This window comes from Podarcis bocagei (genome assembly GCF_964188305.1).
Source record: "Podarcis bocagei genome assembly, chromosome: 7".
In the NCBI taxonomy this organism is placed as follows: Eukaryota; Metazoa; Chordata; class Lepidosauria; order Squamata; family Lacertidae; genus Podarcis; species Podarcis bocagei.
Window position 1 is genome coordinate 39,589,641 of NC_138132.1, and position 21,097 is coordinate 39,610,737.

The window sequence follows — 21,097 nt, forward strand, 5'->3', positions numbered from 1 at the left end:
CTCACCTGTGGCCACTGAGTCATCAGGCCCCTCTGGGGCCAGGAGGACTTCACCTGGGGCCAGCTCCTGCTGCACTGCCACAGGTGCAGGCTCTTCAGCCTCTAGGCCTTGCCCCAGTTCAGCCGGCCCTGGAGGCGGGGACTCCTGTGCAGGCTGGGATTCCTCTGTTTCATCCTCCGAATCGGAATCCCAGGCCATCACACCATCCCCCCTCCCAGGCCCCCCCCTCAACCGAGGGTCCGGACCCGGCTTGCCGGGGTACGTCGCATGGAACTCTCGGAGGCAGGCAGGTGCGTGGACGTTGGCCGCTGGTTCCCAGGAACGGTCCTCCGGTCCGTACCCCTTCCAGTCAATGAGATACTGTAGCTTTCCCCTGCGGTATCGGGAGTCCAGGATGCGTTCCACCTCGTACTCAGGCTCTCCCCGAACCAACACTGGCTGCGGTTGGGGACGGTTCGGGTGGAACTCGTCGGGTGGGGCCACAGGACTCAAAAGGGACCTGTGGAAGACCGGGTGAACCTTCAGGGTTGCGGGTAACCGGAGACGGAATGCCACAGGAGAGACTTGGTCCACGATAGGGAACGGGCCGGTGAAGCGGGCGTCCAACTTCCGCGAAGGTCGAGAGGGGTGGAGATGGCGAGTGGAGAGCCAAACCAGGTCACCGACGCGAAGTTCCGGCCCCACCTGGCGGTGGCGGTCGGCCTGGGCTTTGTACGCTTCCTTGGCCTGGTGCAGTTGCTCCACCAAAAGCTGTTGCTTGGACTGGAGCTCTTGAAGCCACTCCGTCACTGCCGGGACCGCGGATGCCGGCAGCACCTCTGGAAACAGCCGTGGATGATAACCATAGCTGGCCTGGAACGGGGTCTGCTGGGTGGACGCATTCACCGCGTTGTTATAGGCGAACTCCGCCAATGCCAGGTGGTCGACCCAGTCATCCTGCTGGTAGCTGCAGTAACACCGGAGGTACTGCTCTAGCACCGCGTTCGCCCGTTCCGTCTGGCCATCGGTCTGTGGGTGGTAGGCTGACGAGAGGCAGACCTCTGTCCCGAGGGTCTGGTGTAATGCTCGCCAGAACCGGGAGGTGAACTGGACGCCCCGGTCGGACACCACGCGCTCAGGTAGTCCATGCAGGCGGAAGACATGCTGAAGGTACAGCTGCGCAGTTTCCCTGGCTGTGGGTACAGATGGACAGGGCGTGCAGTGTACCATCTTGGTGAAATGGTCGGAGAAAACCAGAAGGCAGGTACAGCCACGAGACGAGGGTAATTCCACTATAAAGTCCAACGAAACCGTGTGCCACGGGCGCGGTGGAACTGGCAATGGCTGAAGTAGGCCGGGGGGTCGCCCGGTAGGACCCTTGGCGCGACGGCAGACATCACAACCAGCAACGTAGCGAGCCACGTCAGCCTTCAGGCGGGGCCACCAAAACTCCCGACTGACCAAATGGGTGGTCCGATACCGTCCAAAGTGCCCCGCTGCTGGAGCATCATGGGCCATCCGGAGAACCTCCAGCCGTAGTGGCCCTGGCGGGACGTACAGACGACCGTGGTGCAGCAGCAGGCCCTGATGCAGGACCAGCCCCGGATATTGTGGACTGGACCCTTCAGCCAGCTCCCGGAGACGATCCTGGGCCCAAGCGTCGACCCGCTGCTGTTCCCGCACCCGAACCTGCAGTGGCTGCGCCTCCTGGGTGGCCAGGAATGCAGCCGGAGGTAGAATCATGGTGGGTTCTGCTTGCTGTACCGTGTCTGCGTTGTCTTCAGGTTTCCGGGACAGAGCATCCGCCTTCTGATTCTGAGAGCTAGGGATGTAGCGGATCCGAAACTGGAACCGGGAAAAGAACAACGCCCACCGGATCTGTCTTTGGTTCAGCTTGCGGGTGGTCTGGAGGTACTCCAGGTTCCGGTGGTCGGTTCTCACCTCCACCGGATGTCGTGCCCCCTCAAGATGGTGGCGCCAGACCTCAAAGGCTACCTTGATGGCCAGTAGTTCCCGCTCCCACACAGTATAGTTACGCTCCGCTGGGAGGAGCTGGCGGGAATAGAAGGCGCAGGGTAAAAGTGGCGCTTCCGGTCCGTGCTGCTGAGACAAGACGGCACCGAGAGCCGTACTGGAGGCGTCAGTCTCTACCACAAAGGGTCGAGAAGGATCCGGATGTTGCAAGATTGGCGCTCTCTGGAAACAGGCCTTCAACCCTTGAAACGCCTCCTCCGCCTCCTTGTCCCAGGAAAACGGCGTCTTGGGGCGCAGTAGTCGGGTCAACGGGGTGGTGCGGTGAGCATAGTCCGCAATGAAGGTTCGGTAATAGTTGGCGAACCCCAGGAAACGCTGTAGGTCCTTGCGGTTCCGAGGTGCCGCCCATTCTCGAACCGCTGCCACCTTCCCAGGATCCATCTGCACCCCCCCTGGTGAGAGTCGGTGACCCAGGAAGTCCACTGACCGCTGATGAAACTTGCACTTGCTGAGCTTTGCATACAGACGATGCTCGCGCAAGCGCTGCAGCACGGTCCGGACATGGCCTTCGTGGCACGCCGGGTCACGGGAGTAAACCAGAATGTCATCCAAGTACACCACCACGTACTTGTCTAGCAAGTCCTGGAACACGTGGTTGATGTACCGTTGGAACACAGCAGGCGCGTTGCACAAACCAAAGGGCATAACCAGGTATTCGAACTGTCCGTACCGGGTCCCAAATGCGGTCTTCCACTCATCCCCGGCGCGGATCCGAATCAAATTGTAGGCACCCCGGAGGTCTAGCTTGGTGAACACCTGCGCCCCTTGCACCCGCTCCAGTAACTCCGAAATAAGGGGCAAAGGGTACCGGTCCGGGATGGTGATTTTGTTCAGGGCCCGGTAATCATGGCAAAGGCGGAGCTCCCCACATTTCTTTTTAACAAAGAGCACTGGCGCAGCAGTGGGCGAAGTAGAAGGCCTAATGAACCCACGCTCCAGGTTCTTGCGCAAGAAGTCCTGTAAAGCCTCGCGCTCTGGCTCGGTTAACGAGTATAAGCGACTCACCGGTAGAGGCGCTCCGGGCTGGAGGTCTATGCCACAGTCAAAGGACCGATGCGGCGGCAGCTGGTCTGCCCCCCGTTCCTCAAACACGTCGTGATAGTCCCGGTATTCAGCGGGGAGCGTTGCAGCAACCTCCTCAGTGGGCGCAGCTGCTAGCATCTCAGTCTCAGCCGGAGAACTGGGGTCTGGGAAGTGTACAGTCCGTTTGACCCAGTCAATCCGCACATTGTGAGCCTCCAGCCAGTCCATCCCAAGCACCAGGGGGAACCGGGGCATGGAGGCAATATCCAGAGTTCGCATCTCACGGTGCTGCTGGAGGCACAGGACCAGGGGCTGGGTCTCCTGAGTGACGGCACCCGAACGCAGGGGCCGTCCGTCGATTGCCTCCACCTGCACCGGTTCTGGCTTGTTCCGCAGTGGCACCCGATGCTGGGCAGCAAAAGCAGCGTCCATATAAGAGCGGGTTGCGCCCGAATCCACCAGCGCATGGGTAAGAATCCATGGCCCTCCTGGAGGGTATAGATGTACCGGAACCATAAGGTGTTGTAATTCAATTGGTGCGGCCCCATTCTGTGCTGTTTGGGACCCCCGGTAGCCAGGGCCATCAGCTACTGGGGTTTGGTGGTTTCCCTGCGGCTGGCGTTTCTCAGGACAGGACCTTGCATAGTGTCCGCTTCCGCCACAATAGAGACAAAGATTCCCCTCCCGACGCCGCGACTTCTCTGCGGGGGAGAGGCGTGGCCGCACTGCCCCAAGCTGCATAGGTTCCTCCAATGACTTAGCTGGGCCCGTGGGGCTGCTGGTCGACACTGGGACCAAGAACTGGAGGTGCCGGCGGTCCCGAGCCTGACGCCGGTCCTCTAGCCGATCATCAATCTGTAGACTCCATTGAATAAGGGTGTCTAGCGTGGTGGGGCGTTCCATCGTGGCCAGCTGGTCCAGTATCTCATCTGAAAGCCCCTCGAGATACTGGTCCCGGAGAGCCGAGTCGTTCCAGGTCAAGTCCTGTGCCAGCAGCCGGAATTCTGTGGTGTATGCGGCCACCGTGGACTTGCCCTGTCTCAACCGCCGAATCGCCCGGTTGGCTTGACTCCCTTTCTGGGGGTTGCCGAACGCGGCCTCCAAACGATTGCAAAACCCCGTATAGTCTGCCAGCAAGGGGGAGTCTTGCCTGAGTAGCGGCAACGCCCACTTGGCCGCCTGGTCCTTTAACAAACTAATCAAAAAGTGCACCTTGGTGCGGTCGTCAGGAAAGTTCCGGGCTCACCCCTGAATATATAGCTTGGCCTGGGCCAGGAACATAGGAAAGCTGGCCGGGGCTCCATCAAATTTCTCAGGCAAAGCCACTGGGTACTTGCCAGGAGTCGGGGCGTCGGCCCCAGGAGCCGGTAGGGCTTCTAAGCGTTGCTGAAGTGCCACGACCGCGTCACTGAGCTGCTGCACGGTGTGAGTTAAGGCCTGGTTCTCCTGGGCCAAAGTCACCAGTGCAGCCGCCTGGTCCTCCATGGCCTCTGGCTCTTCCCGAACGCACCCCTACGAAGGGGGAGTGCGGGTGTGGCGGGAGCAAACTGTGCTGGTCCCGGGGGTAAGGTACCGTGAGTGTAGCAGAGTCCACACGAAGCGGGGCGAGGTCCGATGCAGAGAGACGGGCGGGGAACAGGAACGCTGGAACAGAAGGCTGAGCAGGTAACAGGAACACCGGATGGTCGGGAACAGGAGGCCGAGCAGGGAACAGGAGTACTGGATAGTCAGGAACAGGAAGCCGAGCAGGGAACAGGAGTACCGGATAGTCAGGAACAGGAGGCTGAGCAAGGATCAGGAACACAGGAAGGTCCGAAGCCAACAACGACGTTGCTCCCGCAACCTGGGGCCGGGATGAGTGGGCTTTTATCCTCTTCTAAGGTCAGGGGCGGTCCCGACCCCCAGGAGCCCCGCCTACTCTGGCCTTAAGGCGAGCACTCCTCCTGGGGGCAACTAGTTCCCTTCGCCTCTCTGCCCTAAGCCTCTGCAGATCAGGAGAGGCCGAAGGGTTACTGGGCCCTGGAGGAGGCTCACCTGTGGCCACTGAGTCATCAGGCCCCTCTGGGGCCAGGAGGACTTCACCTGGGGCCAGCTCCTGCTGCACTGCCACAGGTGCAGGCTCTTCAGCCTCTAGGCCTTGCCCCAGTTCAGCCGGCCCTGGAGGCGGGGACTCCTGTGCAGGCTGGGATTCCTCTGTTTCATCCTCCGAATCGGAATCCCAGGCCATCACACCCACAGAAGGTGGTGGACTCTCCTTCATTGGAAGTTTTTAAGCAGACATTGGACGGCCATCTGACATGGATGCTTTAGTTGAGATTGTGGCTTTGCAGGGGGTTGGATTAGATGAACCTCAGGGTCCCTTCCAACCCTACAATTCTATGTTCCTATGATATTCACATAGGACATTGCTTTTTCTTTCATGACCAGCTAAGCAATAAGGCTACCTCCACCTCATGTTCAGATTGCTCTTTTAAAAGCTAGCCTTTATTTAATTTAGAAAAAATAAAATAAAACGTGCAAAGTCTTTTCTTCCTGATGCATTATGCACACTAATTCAGGTTGGTTTCATTTTTTGGAAAAGGAAGTCTTCAAATCTTCAGTGTCCCTTTGTTTCAGAGGCACTTAAGCCCCTTTGCTCCCTGAAACAAAAGGAGAAGAAGTTAAAGGAAAGAATTTGGACTGGGGGTATGGAAGGGGTCCAGGGGCGCCGACTTATAAAAAATATTGGGGGGGCCCATACCGGGGTCCTGGGGGAGGGAGAACGCGAGAAGCAGCGCGAGCCTCTGAGAGAACGCGAGACCCCGCGCAGCTGCTGCTCCTGCCTCAAGGCAGCAGGTTGGCCGGGTAGGCGTCGGTTCCTTGCTTGAGCAGGACCCCCGTGCCTGCCCGCCTCCCTCCAGGTAGACCGGGTAGGAACCTGGCCCTTTGTATAGAAGCGCCAGGCGGCCGCAGGCAGGCAGGCAGGCAGGCAGGCGGCTGCTGCTGTTCGGTCAGCGGCTCCTTTGCTTTGCTTGCTGCCGCCCAGGCCCCGGGAGCCACAGAGCCAGCGCCGCCTGAGGAGGAATATCCAGCCCATTCAGAGACGCTGCTGCTTCTCTCTCTCTCTCTCTCTCTCTCTCTCTCTCTCTCTCTCTCTCTCTTGTTGTTGTTCCGTTCGGATCCCCCCTCCCACCCGGCGGCTCCTCTGGCGCGTCCTGGCAGCAGCGGCGGCAGCGGCAGCAGCTCCTCCTGCAAAACACTTTCCCCTCTCCCTCGGTGTGTTTGTATTTGCGTGTGCGTGCGCGCGGCGAGCGAATGCACCTCCTGCCTCTCTCTCCCCCTCTCTCTCTCCCCCGCCGTGCAATCTCCTCGGGACTCTCCAGTCCTTTTGATGTCGCCGCGGCCGCAGCGCTGGCCCGCCAGACTTTACACGAAGGTTCGCGCACTAATAATTTTCTTAAATTATTGGGGGGGCTGCGCCCCCCAATCCAATTTTTGAGGGGGCTCGGGCCCCCTCAGGCCCCATGGAGTCGGCGCCTATGAAGGGGTCTGATGTTTTCACAGGGAACATAAACCCATTTGAAATGCTGCAAAACAAAACAAAACAAAAACCCTCAGCTTCCTGCCCCCAAGAGCAATTCCAGTTCTTGCTGGGTTACCTGTACCCCTTCCCCAGGCTATGCTACACTCCCTTCCCAAGTGCTTTTCACTAACTTACTTGTTTCCTTGACCTGTGAAAATGCCTCTTGTTTGCCTGTATCGAGGATGGAGAGATGGGGGGGGGGAGTAGAGAAACCTGACTTTCCCCCTAGTTTTGCCTTTGACCTCATCCACAATTAGCATGTGGCCCCTGGAAGGTGGCCAACAAATATTGTGTCCCTTGGTTCCTAAACTCGAGAACAATTTATACATATATAGATATATGGTATTACCCTTCTCCATGCCCACAGAAATGCACTGGAGCTCAGCACCCAAGCCAGTGAGCAACATGCTAAAATCATATTAACAGGACGCTTGCTAAACAGCCACTGAAATTGGTTTGGATCCTCCAATCCCTGACCTGTGAAGCACAGAAGGCTTGTCATCCTGCAGAGGGCTGGAGAGGTAGTCTAACATTTGATTCAAGCCATACAATTGCATGCCCCCTTCCAACCTGGTCATAGAAATAAACTGGGAGAGGTGCTGAGCAAACAATTATCCATGGCAAACGTCAAGAGCTGCAGTTATCAGCAGCATGAAAAGGCACCCACCCACTGCAAAGTCCCCAGGATGCTAACAGAACTTCCTCATACAAGGCACTATTCATAAACATTCATTCAGCACTCACCAAATGTCATTACAGTAGCCTTCTTCAACCTGGTGTCCTCCAGTTGTTTTGAACTACAACTCCCATCACTCATTGAGGGTGTGGGGTGTAATCCACTGGGAGCAGTCAAATACAACATTCCTTGTTTTGCTAGAGTGGACAAGCAAGGGAATGTTTGGTCCAGCCAGTCGAAACTTCCTGTTCCTCCTGGACTGGAGCATCCTTCCTTGCATGTGACTAGTGGGTGGGCGTGACCTTTCCAGACCTGGCAAAAGGACAAGGCATGCTGCCACCCTCTCTCTTTTCCATCTTCTTTTCATCCTGTGAACTTCCTGGAATGAACTGCTGGCTGCCAGCCAAGCAGTCCCTCAGGTCATCTCCCTTATTGGATAAACCTGTTTGTATAAGTTTGTAACTTTAAGCCTAAAGCCTGCCTTCAGGGATCACACTGTGCTCTGCCTGATTGTGAGTAAACTTTCTTTTTATTGCTTATGAATAAGACTGTGGTGTCTTTATTCTTTTAGGAGGGATTCAAGGGGTCTCACCAGGAAAATATTAGAACACATTGCAATCTGGACAAGCCAGATTGAATTGCGTATTGTCTTAAACTCACACGAGTTTGCAGCTAGTTTTCTGCTGTGCAAGAGAAGGGGAAAGTAAACTCTGCTAAGTAAAAGAACTTGCTAGCGCAAGTTAGGAAGGATATTAATAAACAGTATATCCTCTCCTGCCACCCTGAACATTCCCACAGAGGGCATGGCTGTATGATGCTGGGTAGGATGGAAAAATGTGGCCCAAAACATCCAGAAGGGAACCAGGTTGGCAAAGATCTGCCTCACACATAATAAGGGAGCATTCAAAGGAACTTCTCAACTTCATTCCCTCTGCTATCTGCAAAGGCAAGTTTAAATGCCCACCCCAAGCTATGTTAAGGTACATCATAAATGAAGCTGCTTGGATCTGAGGGGTAGAAGCCCACCTGTGACCAACCCTCTGAGAAGAAATGGCTAAGAAAAGCTGCCTCCTGAACAGCATCATGGGAAATGACTCATTATGACTTACTTGCTTGTCCTGGGCCCAGGTCTGCAGCTTCTGTGCTCTGTTGGGGAGAGAAAACAAAGTGTGACGTCAAGGGGCAGGTTCTGCTCTCTCGTATCTGCCTGCTCCATCAGCTCCCAAAAGAGGTTCAAAACCATCCTCTCTCAAGTGTGGTGTAGTGTGTCAGACTACAACCTTGAGAGACCAGGGCTGAAAGCTCCACTCAGTTGTAAAGCTCACTGGGTAACCTTGGGGCAGTCACCACCTCTCAGCATAATCTACCTCACAAGTGATTAAGAGGGTAAAATTGGGAGGGGCAGAACCCATTACCCCCTAAATCATCTCTATAAAAAAGTCATCCTAAATTAATGCTCTGGTCAGACCTCACCTGGAGTACTGTGTCCAGTTCTGGGCACCACAGTTCAAGAAGGACACTGACAAACTGGAACGTGTCCAGAGGAGGGCAACCAAAATGGTCAAAGGCCTGGAAACGATGCCTTATGAGGAACGGCTAAGGGAGCTGGGCATGTTTAGCCTGGAGAAGAGGAGGTTAAGGGGTGATATGATAGCCATGTTCAAATATATAAAAGGATGTCACATAGAGGAGGGAGAAAGGTTGTTTTCTGCTGCTCCAGAGAAGCGGACACGGAGCAATGGATCCAAACTACAAGAAAGAAGATTCCACCTAAACATTAGGAAGAACTTCCTGACAGTAAGAGCTGTTCAACACTGGAATTTGCTGCCAAGGAGTGTGGTGGAGTCTCCTTCTTTGGAGGTCTTTAAGCAGAGGCTTGACAACCATATGTCAGGAGTGCTCTGATGGTGTTTCCTGCTTGGCAGGGGGTTGGACTCGATGGCCCTTGTGGTCTCTTCCAACTCTATGATTCTATGATTCTATGATTCTATAATGTAATCTCCAAAATTGATATACTGCTCAGAAACTCAGATCACCGTTGAATTTAATTCCACCCCCATTTCATTTTACCTACCCAGAATGATTTGGGACACAGCACTGGAGCAGCAAAAGAAGAAACTGGTCCACCACAGAACATTAAAAAGGGTACCCAATAGACCCTTCCTCACCTGTCCATCTTCCTTCCCTTTGGTCACAGGCTGTGGCATCACTTTCTCCAGTCCTTGAACAAACCAGTCAATAACACTGTTGGTCAGAAGAAGATCCTTATTAGAACCACACTCACAATTTGTGGGGGGACCAACAGCTCTCTGAAGAGCCCTTGCAACAGACCCAACACCTCCGAGGAATGTGTCATCTGACACTCAGCCAGTAGGATCCACATCCAAGTCCAGAATCTCAGGGCCTCAGTCATGAAGTCTTCTCTTCTTCAGTGAGGTGACCCGACAAAGCCGAAACATAAGATCATAAGATGAGTCTGCTGGATGAGACCAATGGCCCATCTAGGCCAGCATCCTGATCTCACAGTGGTCCATCAGATGCCTGTAAGAAACCCTCAAGCAGGACATGAACACACAGGCACTCTCCTGGGTTTCCAGCAACTGGTATTCAGAAAGATATACTGTCTCTGACAGTAAATAAGTAGCTTTATCCTCCATGAATTTAAAGCCATCCAAACTGGTGGCCATCACTGCCCCCTGTGGAAGTGAGTTCCATAGTTTAACTGTGTGGTATGTGAAGAAGCACTTTCTTTTATCTGCCCTGAATTTTCAAACATTCAGCTTCACATAATTCTAGAGTTATGAGAGGAGGAAAACTTCCCTCTATCCGCTTTCTCCAGGTCGTACATCATTTTCTAAACTTCTACCATGTCACCTCTTCCTCTAAACTAAAATGCCCCAAACACTGCAACTTTTCTTCATAGGGGAGTTGCTCCATCCTCTTTGATTATTTTGGTTGCCTTTTCCCGAACCTTTTCCAACTCTACAATATCTGGTTGCTGTTCTCCAATGCCGTGCAAAGCATTTAGAAGCACCTGAATTGCTGGATCCAACTGGCCAAGCAAGGCTGCTCTGCACACTGACCTGGTCCCATCACCGCCAAGTGTTCGAGGAAAGAGAGAGAGGCTCCGAGTGGACAGGCTGTCAGTCGAGGCCCGGTGCTTCGTCCCTGGTTCACTGAGAGGGCTGGCAGGTAAACTCCCTTTCTGTGCTGTGAAGGGGTGGGAGGGGGAGAGTTGGAGAATGAAGTTTGCATCCTTCCTGCAAGAGCCTGCAGCCAAATCACTAGGGCACCCCAAGGCCAGTCACTCACCCCGGTGTGCAGCTTGGTCTCCTGGGGTCCCTACCTGGTAGCACAAATGGAGAGAAAGCAAAAAGAGGAACCTGTATTATGAATGCCAGCTCTGCTCCCTCACAGGCTTTTACAAAGGAGTAGAAAAAGGCAGCAAGTGGCAGGTAGGGAGGAGCCTGCAGTTCAGAGAAAAGCATCCTTCATCCAAAGATCACAGGGCAGTTCACAAGGTAAAAAGATAAAATGAGAACTCCAAATACATAAAACAAAAACAAGCCAATAGCCACCTTCCCACAAAAACATTTGGAAGTCCATTGATTGTTTATCAGGCAAAAACCTTGTTATGGAGAAATGTTTTTGCCTGGCATCTAAAGATATGTAATGAAGGTACTAGGAGAGCCTCCCTATAAAATTTAAAACCTATAGGTATAAATTCAAACGAATGAATGAATTCTACAGCATTTGGGAGCTTCTGCAACAGTTCAGCCCAGCTTAATTATTTTGTGGAGCCCAAGCAACTGAAAGCAAACTTCATTATATTCTTTTTAAAAAAAAAAAACCAAACCCACTCTCTCACACACACCAACCAGAGGAAGAGTTTTGTGTACGCCAAAATCTCACACACCACCTTGTGAGCCTTGGGTGGTCCCAGCAAAGTATTATTTTGCAGCCTCCATGAATTTTGTTTAAATGAAATAACACTTGCCTTTTATTTGTTTTCCTATTGGTTCTCTGCCTTGTCTGCACTTACCTCCGTCTTTTTCATGTTTTCAGGTTGAGGCATCATTTTCCCAAATCCTTCCCAAATCCAAGTGATCACTTTTTTCCCACCACTTCAAAGAAAGAGATAAAGAGAAAAGGAACACATTATTACGATTGTTCATCTTACTAGTCCACAATAAAACTATCATCACAGCTACAGCAAGACACATTTAGAGAGAGAGTGTTTTTGTGTGTGTCCACATTATAGAACTAAAAGGAATACACAAAGAAGATTCCCCCCTGTGGTTCCCTTCATCCTGTTTCTGTGGGAAATTGCAGTCAAACATTGCACAAGTGCTAGTTAGTACATAGATTAAGATCATAGAGCATTTCTGTGCATTCCCAGCAAAGTGGCGGCATAGCTAAAGGTGCATAAACGGCGCTCCAAACTGCTCCTTCAGGGAGGGGTTCCTACTAAGAAGCTTCATCTTCAGACTCTCCACCTTGAAATTTCTACTTCTGTATAATGTTTTTAGGATTCAAGCACAGGCGAAGTTCAAAATACCTGGTGGGTTTGGGAAAACTTACATTTTATCTGGGGCGTTGTTGTCTGAGCTGTAGTACAGTTCATTCTGCTCCTCTTCTTCATCAATCACAGACACTGGTGGAAGTAGGAGAAATGAGAGAGAGAACAGGGGATTGGAAAAGAAGATACCATATTTTTCGCTCTATAAGATGCACCAGACCACAAGATGCACCTAGTTTTTGGAGGAGGAAAACAAGAAAAAAAATATTCTGAATCTCAGAAGCCAGAACAGCAAGAGGGATCGCTGTGCAGTGAAACCAGCAATCCCTCTTGCTGTGCTGGTTTCTGGGATAGCTGCGCAGCCTGCATTCGCTCCATAAGGCGCACACACATTTCCCCTTACTTTTTAGGAGGGAAAAGTGAGTCTTATACAGCAAAAAATACGGTACTTTCTCACCGTCTGCTGAAGGGGCCAGATTATCATTTCTATAACCTTTGTATCAGATAACTCATTTTGCACTTCTCTTCCATCAATGTATTTTGCTGTGTTTTGTTGTTGTTGCTACTATTGGTTTTAAATTATGTTTGTACACTGCATAGATATATTTTTATTTGCATCTTAGTATAGAAACAAATAAAGCAAAATTAAAAATAATAAGTCCCCCTTTCCCTGGTCCTTAATGTTAGGGGAAGACATTCATCATGACATTCAGTGGGGGGGGGGGTGATTAAACATTCCCTTTCCTGTTGCTGCAATCCTACCCAGAGTGTATAGTGTCCAGTTTAAGGAGGATTCTTTGAGTGAAACCGTTGGCTTAGTGGCAGTAGCTGCTGTGAATACCTGAGAGACAGAGAAGAGGAACTCTGTGGAGTATTAAAGATATGAGAAACTGCACAGCTATGATTGAATAGGGGGCCCCTCATGCTGGTCAATTATTTACAGGCAACTTACCCCTCTATGGGGGTGGGTGGCGCTGTGGTCTAAACCACTGAGGCTCTTGGGCCTGCTGATCAGAAGGTTGGCGGTTCAAATCCCCACGAAGGGATGAGCTCCCATTGCTCGGTCCCAGCTCCTGCCCACCTAGCAGTTTGAGAACATGCCAAAAAGTGCAAGTAGATAAATAGGTACTGCTCCGGTGGGAAGGTAAACAGCGTTTTTGTGCACTGCTCTGATTTCAGTGTTCCTTTACGCCATAAGTGGCTTAGTCATGCTGGCCACATGACCCGGAAAACTGTCTGCAGACAAATGCCAGCTCCCTTGGCCTGTAAAGCGAGATGAGCGCCGCAGCTCCAGAGCCATCTGCGACTGGACTTAATTGTCAGGGGTCCCTTTACCTTTACCTTTACCCCTCTATACATCATGTCAGGGAACACACTTCAGTGCCCATTCACAGGCGGGGGACACACAAACATACACAAGCACTTTACCTATTTCTTCCTCTTCCTCTTCCTCTTTCTCCTCCTCTATGCTCTGGACTTCTGTCTGAACACAGACCAAAAAAATAAATTTCACCATTGGAAACATTTCAGGATGAAAGCAAGACTGCCATCAAACTGGATCACCCTTACTCACCACATCTGGGATATCAATGCTAGCTTCAAAGCTCTTGGCAGCCGCTTGCAGCATGACAGGAGAGTTCTGTGCCGGCTGTGCCGGCTGTGGCATCACCTTCTCCAGGCCCTGAGATATCCAGGTGAGGACTCCTCGGCCAGGGCTGCAAAGGAGGAGGAGGAGGAGGGCTGGGGTGGACAAAGAAGCTTCCTTCCTTCCAGACCTTAACAGCAGAAGCAGAGCCAAGACCTTTCCCCACCCAGAAGGCAGCTAGCTGCAAGGAATGCCCCCCGCCATTATCACCCCAAACATATAAACAAACCCACCCAGTCATTTAAGGGTGCTTCTCAGATGAGCACACCCTGAATTGCAGAAAGCAGGGCCTTTGATTCAGCTGCCACATGGGAAGGAGGGAAGGTGTTGAAAAGGCTGAGAAAGGAATTAGGCTCCCCATCCCATCGTTCCCAGACCTGGCTTCTCACCCATGCTAGAGTTCCTAACATATGTGAGTATAGACAGATCCACAAACTCAGCATGTGGATCTTAACTGCTGGCTCCTGGAACTATGGTTCTGTAACCAATACTAGGGGCATTTTGGCCTGTAATGCAGATATGAAACTTGCCTCTGGTTTGTCTTCTGCCTTAACAGTCCTCCTCATCTTACCCAAAGTGGTGACTTGAGGGTCTAAAATCAACGCATCTCTACAAGGGGGCAGTTCTGGAGACCCCTGAAGGCCTCACTTTGTACTGTTTGCCACCATCCTCTGAGTAAACCACCTCAAAAAGGAGCCTTTCAGTGTATGCTAGAAAGCTTCAGACAGATGACTCCTTCCTACTATTACTTTTAGCTGCAATTCAGCATAAGAAACCCAGGTGGAAATGGTACATGTGTAAAATAAGGGGGAGAGAAACAAAGAATGGCAGGTACCTGTCTGTTGTTGAGACAGAATCACGAGCATGTTCTTTGAACCCTAAATGGAGGAAAAGCCAAGCTTTAAGCTAAAATTATCCTTGGGTGCTACTTGCATTTCCAGGAGCATATAAGATTTCTCTGGATCACATTTACAGCCACAGAAGCCTTTTTGGTGATGCCCCCATGACACCTCCTTAAGGGACAGGGTTGCATTTTTGCAACTTTTCAAAAGAGATCTTGAAGTTTGGAAATGTGCACAGAGGTTCCACAGCACCTCTCTCCTCTACTGCCATCCTTGCACACTGCCCATACTTTTAATGTTCAAAGATGCGCCTGAAAATGTTGGTGACACAACAGGTAGTTACGATGGCCAACAGTGCAGAATTGTGAAGGGGTGTATGGTCAAGGAGAAGGTAACAACCCAAAAAATAGTGTGGGGGCCCCAGACTCATTCTAACTCCCTCCCACTTTGCAAGCCTTCTGGAGGCAGAGTCAAGTCACCAAGGTAGATTCTAAGTGAACAAGGCAATGCAGTTGCAGCTTCATTTGCAGAGATGTCATCCAAAAGCAGTAGCTGCCTGAACCCACCTGTGGGTCACCTGTCAGTAATTTGCAGGAGGGATTCAAACGCATACCAGAAACATAGATTTGTGCCATCCTAGTGGATTAGAGCTCTCCATCACCCTCCCACGACAAACCTACTAACAAAACAGGACTTATTGCAGTTTGGGAAGTGCCAGGGACATTTATTGAAGTATGCGGTCAGCAAATTATTAATGGGAAAATACGTAAACACCCCACAAGTGAACCAGGCTGAATGCTCCTTGTCATATAACTGCCCTGGAAGCAAATCAGAATGAATACCCAGTAAGGGCAGGACATCTGCATGAGCTTTGCACTAGCAAATCAAAATGAATGCTGAATAAAGAGGCTGTCTGAAGGAGATTTGAGAATTTGTAATCCAAACTCTGCCTTGTCTCCAGCACTTATACACATGTACTCTTCTTTCCCCTCCCCATCACCCCCAATTCTTACCTTCTGCAACACTCCTGGGACTCCTTTCTGTCAGCTTGAGGATTCACAAGAGAGAAGAAACCACAATCAGAGAACAACTCTCAGGCAGTGAAATAGCACCCAGAGGGTGGTAGAGAAGATCAGCCAGAAGCATCTTGCTTAAGCCCAACCAGTTAGTTCTCTTCTGCCTACTTGATGAGCAGACCATCTAATCTTATCAGCCTTTGGACTAGGGCTCAAAGCCCTCCACACACCTTTCTGTAATTTCTTTCACTGTGTTGCTGTGTAAATGATGGACTCAGGGATGAGAGAGGGAAGGGCTGTCCTAAGATTGGCCACTGTGAGCACAGCTTACTAGACTTGGTGGGCCATTGGTCTGATCCAGCAGGCTCTTAAGGGCTGGCAGCATATTACACTGCAGCCAGGTGTATCACATTAGCTCAGCCATTCCCCTCCAGATGTTTCAAGCTACAACTCCCATCAGCCCCAGCCAGCAAAGCCATACTTCCACCAGCCCAAGCATCGTACAGCTGTGCTGTCTGGGGTTGGTGAGAGTTGTAGAGTCTGAAACCTCTGGAGTGTACCACATTGGGGAAGGAAGGCTGCCTTGGACAATTGCATTTGCTGCAAAATCTGCAGCTGCCTTAACAAAACTAAAAGTAGCCTGGAAGCAACATCAGCTCTTCAACCCTTTGCAGACCTGCCAACATTTTCTCAGTTGTAAACAGGGACCGTCCTCCTAAGCATCTCTGCCAAACACACACAGCCTCCAATCTACACTACCTGCTGTGGAAGACTCAACTCTGCCACCTGCTGCATTCGTGTACACAATTAGATTGGTTGAAAAGCCAAAGCACAGCAGGGTGAGTTAAGCTCATTTTATAAATGGTGCAGAAGGTGAGCATAGCACACTCCAGTTGTGTGCTCGTTTTAATTTTATCCTTTAAATAATTTTCATTTATTACAATAAATGTAATAATTTTGTATTACAAGCATATAGCATAACATCTCTAATCCTTTTCTTCCACACCTCTCATCAGGTACCAGGTTATAAATTAATGTAACTGTTTCTTTATCAACCCACACAGATTATCCAAACCTTATGTGAGGGGACAGCACATAAATCATCTCATCTGTCACAGATAGCAATTTTTTTTAAAAAAAGAGTGTAGTTCAGACCGTACTGTTCACACTAATCATATCTGCAACAATGCTCTGGAGAGCTTTTCTTTAAGACCATTATCATTTGTGTATTGAATAAATTGCCACGTGGTAAAAGATTTGTCCTGTGTGTTTTTTTCTATTCCTTTTATCACTTTTCAATTCTGAGTTATTTTCTCAACAATGGCCAGTGGCCAAACACTTTTGTTCTGTAAATTGTTGTTGCTGTTCTTGTTTTCATAAAGCACATCAGATCCCACTTGAAACAACATCCCAACATGTGATCATCTCTGCTGCTGATCCATTTTCAGCTGTCCTGTAGTAATCCTCACCTCATTCTCACCACACCATTCCCACTGCTGACCCTTAAGATCAAGCCTGTGTTTGCCTGGGTGGAATGTGACATGTCAAAAGTCCATGGAATTAGTATGGTCCAAGACTGGCCCAAGACATTTTGGCACCTGAGGCGCATGCCAAAATTGCGCCTCCCGCCCATCCCCACCAGGGAGGAAATGAGTGAGGAAGGAAGATCTACATCAGGATCTGATGCCCCTGTGGATCCTGCCACCTGAGGCCGTCTCCCCATCTTGCCTCATGAGTGGGCCAGCCTTGGTACAAAGCCCCCACCCCACCCTCAGCATGCCTTTGAGATGTCCACTCACCTGCCCTGCAGATACAGGCCCAGCTTCTACAGCTATTTGGTCAGCCTGTGTGTCTTTCCCCACTACTACAGCGATGGGGGAGCTGACAGGAGGTTGCGGTACGACTTTCTCAATCCAGCCCAGCATCCTGCCACCTGCAGAAGGCAGAATTTCATTACTGCTTCTTGCCAGGAAAAAAAAGCCCAAAAATGTACCACTGAGGGAGTCTGTGGGCATTTCTGGGCGGCTTCTAATTCACACATTTAAGCTGCACAATGAGAATTGATGGGGAGATCTTGCTCCACAAACCCACTTCCCCTAGAAGATCAGACATTTTGTGATGAGAAAAGTGAAGGGGAAAGTGAAAATGCACTGGAAAGTGTGAAATAACACTTGTTTTGATGTATTGAATGGATCCCAGGGCATCAACAAAAAGACACGCACATGGCTTTATGACTCCTCTCCCCAAACAAGCTCACCTTACTTCATCAACAGTAACAATTCAAGCAGTGCCAAAACAGGGAGCCAAACACAAGCCGGCAGTTATTAAGCATTTTGAGCATATAGCACCCTCAATAGGCAACAAATCCTTACTGCAAATTCTCTCCTAGCTCTCTAATTCAATAGGAAGCTGCCTTATCTGCAGGAACATCTTGCCGATTGTCTAGAACTGGCGCGCTGTGGCTTTCTGGGTTTCCAAGCGTTACCTCACCTCCTACCTGGAAATGCTAGGGGACTAACTCAGGAAAATTTGACATACTGAGAAGGTCCTCTACCACGGTTCTTTACAGAACCACTTTGAACCGCGCAGTCTAGCCCACTGAAAACTGAAATTACCTGCAGAAAGGCTAAAGAGTCGTGGATGCCATCATGGTCCTGTTGCCTCTTATGCCGGGGGTGGTTCTTCCTCCGAGGGCAGGTAGGTAGAGCAGAAAGAGTTGCAGGCTTCCCTTGTCATCTATTGTTGCTGCTAGTTAGAACAAGGTCCTTGGCTATCCTGCTACAATGCAACCCTCTGAGAAGCTGGGAAAGGGATTAGCTGATAACACAGTAAACTAATTGGATTAGGGAGGCTGAGTTGTTCTAAAAACCAGGAGAGAAAAGCAGCCCAACCTGAGGCACCACCCAAATGAGAGAACATCTGCCCTGGAGCAGAAAGAGCTTAGCTAGCAAGAGGCTGTGTACACATTACTGTTGACTCCTAACTCTAGCACACTCCCACCATTGGTGTTTGAAGTGAGCACACATGATATTGGCCACAACCCATATCTATCCTGTTGCTTCTTGAGAAATCTCAGTTTGAAGTGTCTTCCCTCACACCTGCTTCCGTCCCATTTGAGAATGGAAGTTGTAGTTCAGATGAGGTGTATACATTTCTGACAGCTGTTGCTGCACATGCTCAGATGACAACTTCAGTGAACTAGAGCCCAGGGGGTGCTGCATTTGCAGGGAAACAACTCAGGTAATGAGCATCAGGCGAAGACATCACTTTGGTGAGCACCGCAATGTACAAATGTGACTTGAAGCCCAGTGGGGGACTGGGAATGACTTCGCTGCAGTCCAAGATGCTAATGTTTATGTAGCCACATTCACACTTTTGCAGGCAAAGCTCCATATATGACTCGTTCGCGGCTTACTAGCATTGGACAAAGAGTATACTGAACATTCACACATCACTGCCAAAAGCAGATGGAGTGGGTTCTCAATCTTCAGGACCGATCTGTGGGAGCCAGAGGCCAGTCAAGTTAATTGTGTCATTGCAGATGCTGTCAATTAAAGGATGATCCCTTTCCCACTGACTCTGTCCTGCTAACAGGATTTTCTACTGCCCCTAATCTCTTTGAATAGGCCTGCTCCTTACCAGGCTTGCTCATATGTGGAAGAATGGTGTAGATGACGTTATTCCGTAGTAGTGAGTCTCTTCCTGGATCAGCCAAATGTCCTTTCCCCAGCTAACACCTTGGTTGCTAGGATACTATTGCTCTAGCACATGGGTAGGCAAACCAAGGCCCGGGGGCCAGATATGGCCCAATCACCTTCTAGATCCGGCCCACATGTTTTTACATTAGTAGAATTTGTCCTTTTATTTAAAATGCATCTCTGGGTTATTTGTGGGGCATAGTAATTCGTTCATTTTTTTTCAAAATATAGTCCAGCCCCCCACAAGGTCTGAGGGACAGTGGACTGGCCCCCTGCTGAAAAAGTTTGCTGATCGCTGTCTAGCATTCACCAACAAGTTGTGCTGGATTAGTAGAATTTCTCCCTCCTCCCCCTTCATCAGCTGTTCCAGAGTTATTCAGGGTTGCTGAGATCAGCCATATGAGTAACCAACACCAAGAACTGGGAAACACTGGCCTGCAAGCGCTCCAATGGGAGAACAGCCTTTACCAAAGGTGTCATGGGCTTTGAAGACACTCACACTCAGGACGAAAGGGAGAACATGCTAAGAGGAAGGCACATTTGGCAAACCTTCACCATGATCAACTCCTACCCAGAAACCTATGTCCCCACTATGGAAGGACATGTGGATCCAGAATTGGCCTCCACAGTCACTTATGGACTCACTGTTAAGACCGTGGTCATGGAAGACAATCTTACCCAGCTATGAATGATCGCCAAAGAAGAGGACAATTTTTTAGAACAAACAAAATGTTATTACATTGTCTTTTCCCTTATCTGCGTTGGCCCTCAGAAAACTAAGGACTAAAATTGTACCTTAGCTCTGAATATCCCTTGTTTTGTTATGGCTTAGAGTTAAACATAAATCTATTTATGTGCTGTCACTGCTATTGTAAAGGGTATTTGTGCTGATTTTTCATCCACTTAATGGGTAGGCAAACTAAGGCCCAGGGGCCAGATCCGGCCCAATCACCTTCTCAATCCGGCCCGCAGACGGTCCAGGAATCAGCATGTTTTTACATGAATAGAATGTGCCCTTTTATTTAAAATGCATCTCTGAGGTTTCTGTGGGGCATAGGAATTCGTTCATTCCTCCCCCCAATAAATATAGTCCGGCGTCCCCACAAGGTCTGAGGGACAGTGGACCGGCCCCCTGCTGAAACAGTTTGCTGACCCCTGACTAAACCCCTAAGTTAGACTTCGCCAATGTAGTGCCCTCCAAATGTGGTTGCACTACAACTTCCATCATGCTGTGCTGGCGGGCAGGCAATCACTCTGGGATTGGTAGAGATGGGAGAGGGTGAAAAGGAGGCACCAGAAGGCCAGAGCCCTCCTGTCTGGTGTGGTGGAGGCTGGTCCATTGGGACTAGCAGGGCACCTGCTAGTTTTATTATGCTTTTATATTTGTTGAAAGCTTCCCGGAGTGGCTGGGGCAACCCAGTCAGATGGGTGGGGTACTACTACTACTACTACGACTACTACTACTACTACGACTACTACTACTACTACCAATAATAACAACTGTCTTCTGTCAGCCCTCAGCCAGTCCCCACTTGCCTGCCTTCTTACAACCACTCCAGGGGGTAGCCCTGACTGTCAGCTTCTTCCTCCCTAATCAGAGCTAATCAGGGAGGGGATTGGGGGCAATGTCAGAATTAGTTTGCTGCCTGTCATTCACTCTGGCTTTGCCTGTCATTGGCTCTGGTGCCCCCTGCTGTTCGTCTCCTTGCCTTCTGCTCCACCAGTCCTGTTGGATACCAACCACCACTGAGCTGGTGGAGGCTGGTGTGGCAGCGGGGGGGGGGGAGGGGGAGGAAGGGTCTCCAAATAATGGCTGCAGTTGACAGGCTAGGAGTGTGGGTGTGCTCTGCTTTCTCTATTGCTGTTTGTGGGTAGGAAGTGGACACCAGGCAGCAATTTCTGACTGCCCAGCCTCCTACATAACAACACAAGAAGGGTGCACGAAATCAATTGGGGATTGAAACGTTGAACTGCTATAGCCCTTAAGGAGTAAGAAGAGCCTTCTGGATGAGGCCAATGGCCCATCTAGTCCAGCATCCTGTTCTCACAGTGGCCAGATGGATGGGAAACCTGCAAAGCAGGATTTGGGCACAAAAGCATTTT

The 21,097-nt window shown here is 50.4% G+C and overlaps 1 protein-coding gene across 1 annotated transcript in view; it reads right to left on the minus strand.

Moving 5' to 3' along the window:
• Nucleotides 1-21,097, minus strand: part of CNGB1 (cyclic nucleotide gated channel subunit beta 1) — a gene marked incomplete at its 5' end in the record, with an annotated part of 77,115 nt that overhangs the window by 33,087 nt on the left and 22,931 nt on the right. The window contains 11 exons of the mRNA XM_081202312.1: nucleotides 8,384-8,420; nucleotides 9,443-9,518; nucleotides 10,358-10,484; nucleotides 10,587-10,620; nucleotides 11,317-11,398; nucleotides 11,856-11,928; nucleotides 13,222-13,276; nucleotides 13,367-13,508; nucleotides 14,274-14,316; nucleotides 15,294-15,327; nucleotides 17,096-17,229. Of these exons, the coding sequence (XP_081058438.1) occupies nucleotides 8,384-8,420; nucleotides 9,443-9,518; nucleotides 10,358-10,484; nucleotides 10,587-10,620; nucleotides 11,317-11,398; nucleotides 11,856-11,928; nucleotides 13,222-13,276; nucleotides 13,367-13,508; nucleotides 14,274-14,316; nucleotides 15,294-15,327; nucleotides 17,096-17,229 (837 nt within the window). The remainder of the gene's footprint in view (nucleotides 1-8,383; nucleotides 8,421-9,442; nucleotides 9,519-10,357; nucleotides 10,485-10,586; nucleotides 10,621-11,316; nucleotides 11,399-11,855; nucleotides 11,929-13,221; nucleotides 13,277-13,366; nucleotides 13,509-14,273; nucleotides 14,317-15,293; nucleotides 15,328-17,095; nucleotides 17,230-21,097) is intronic.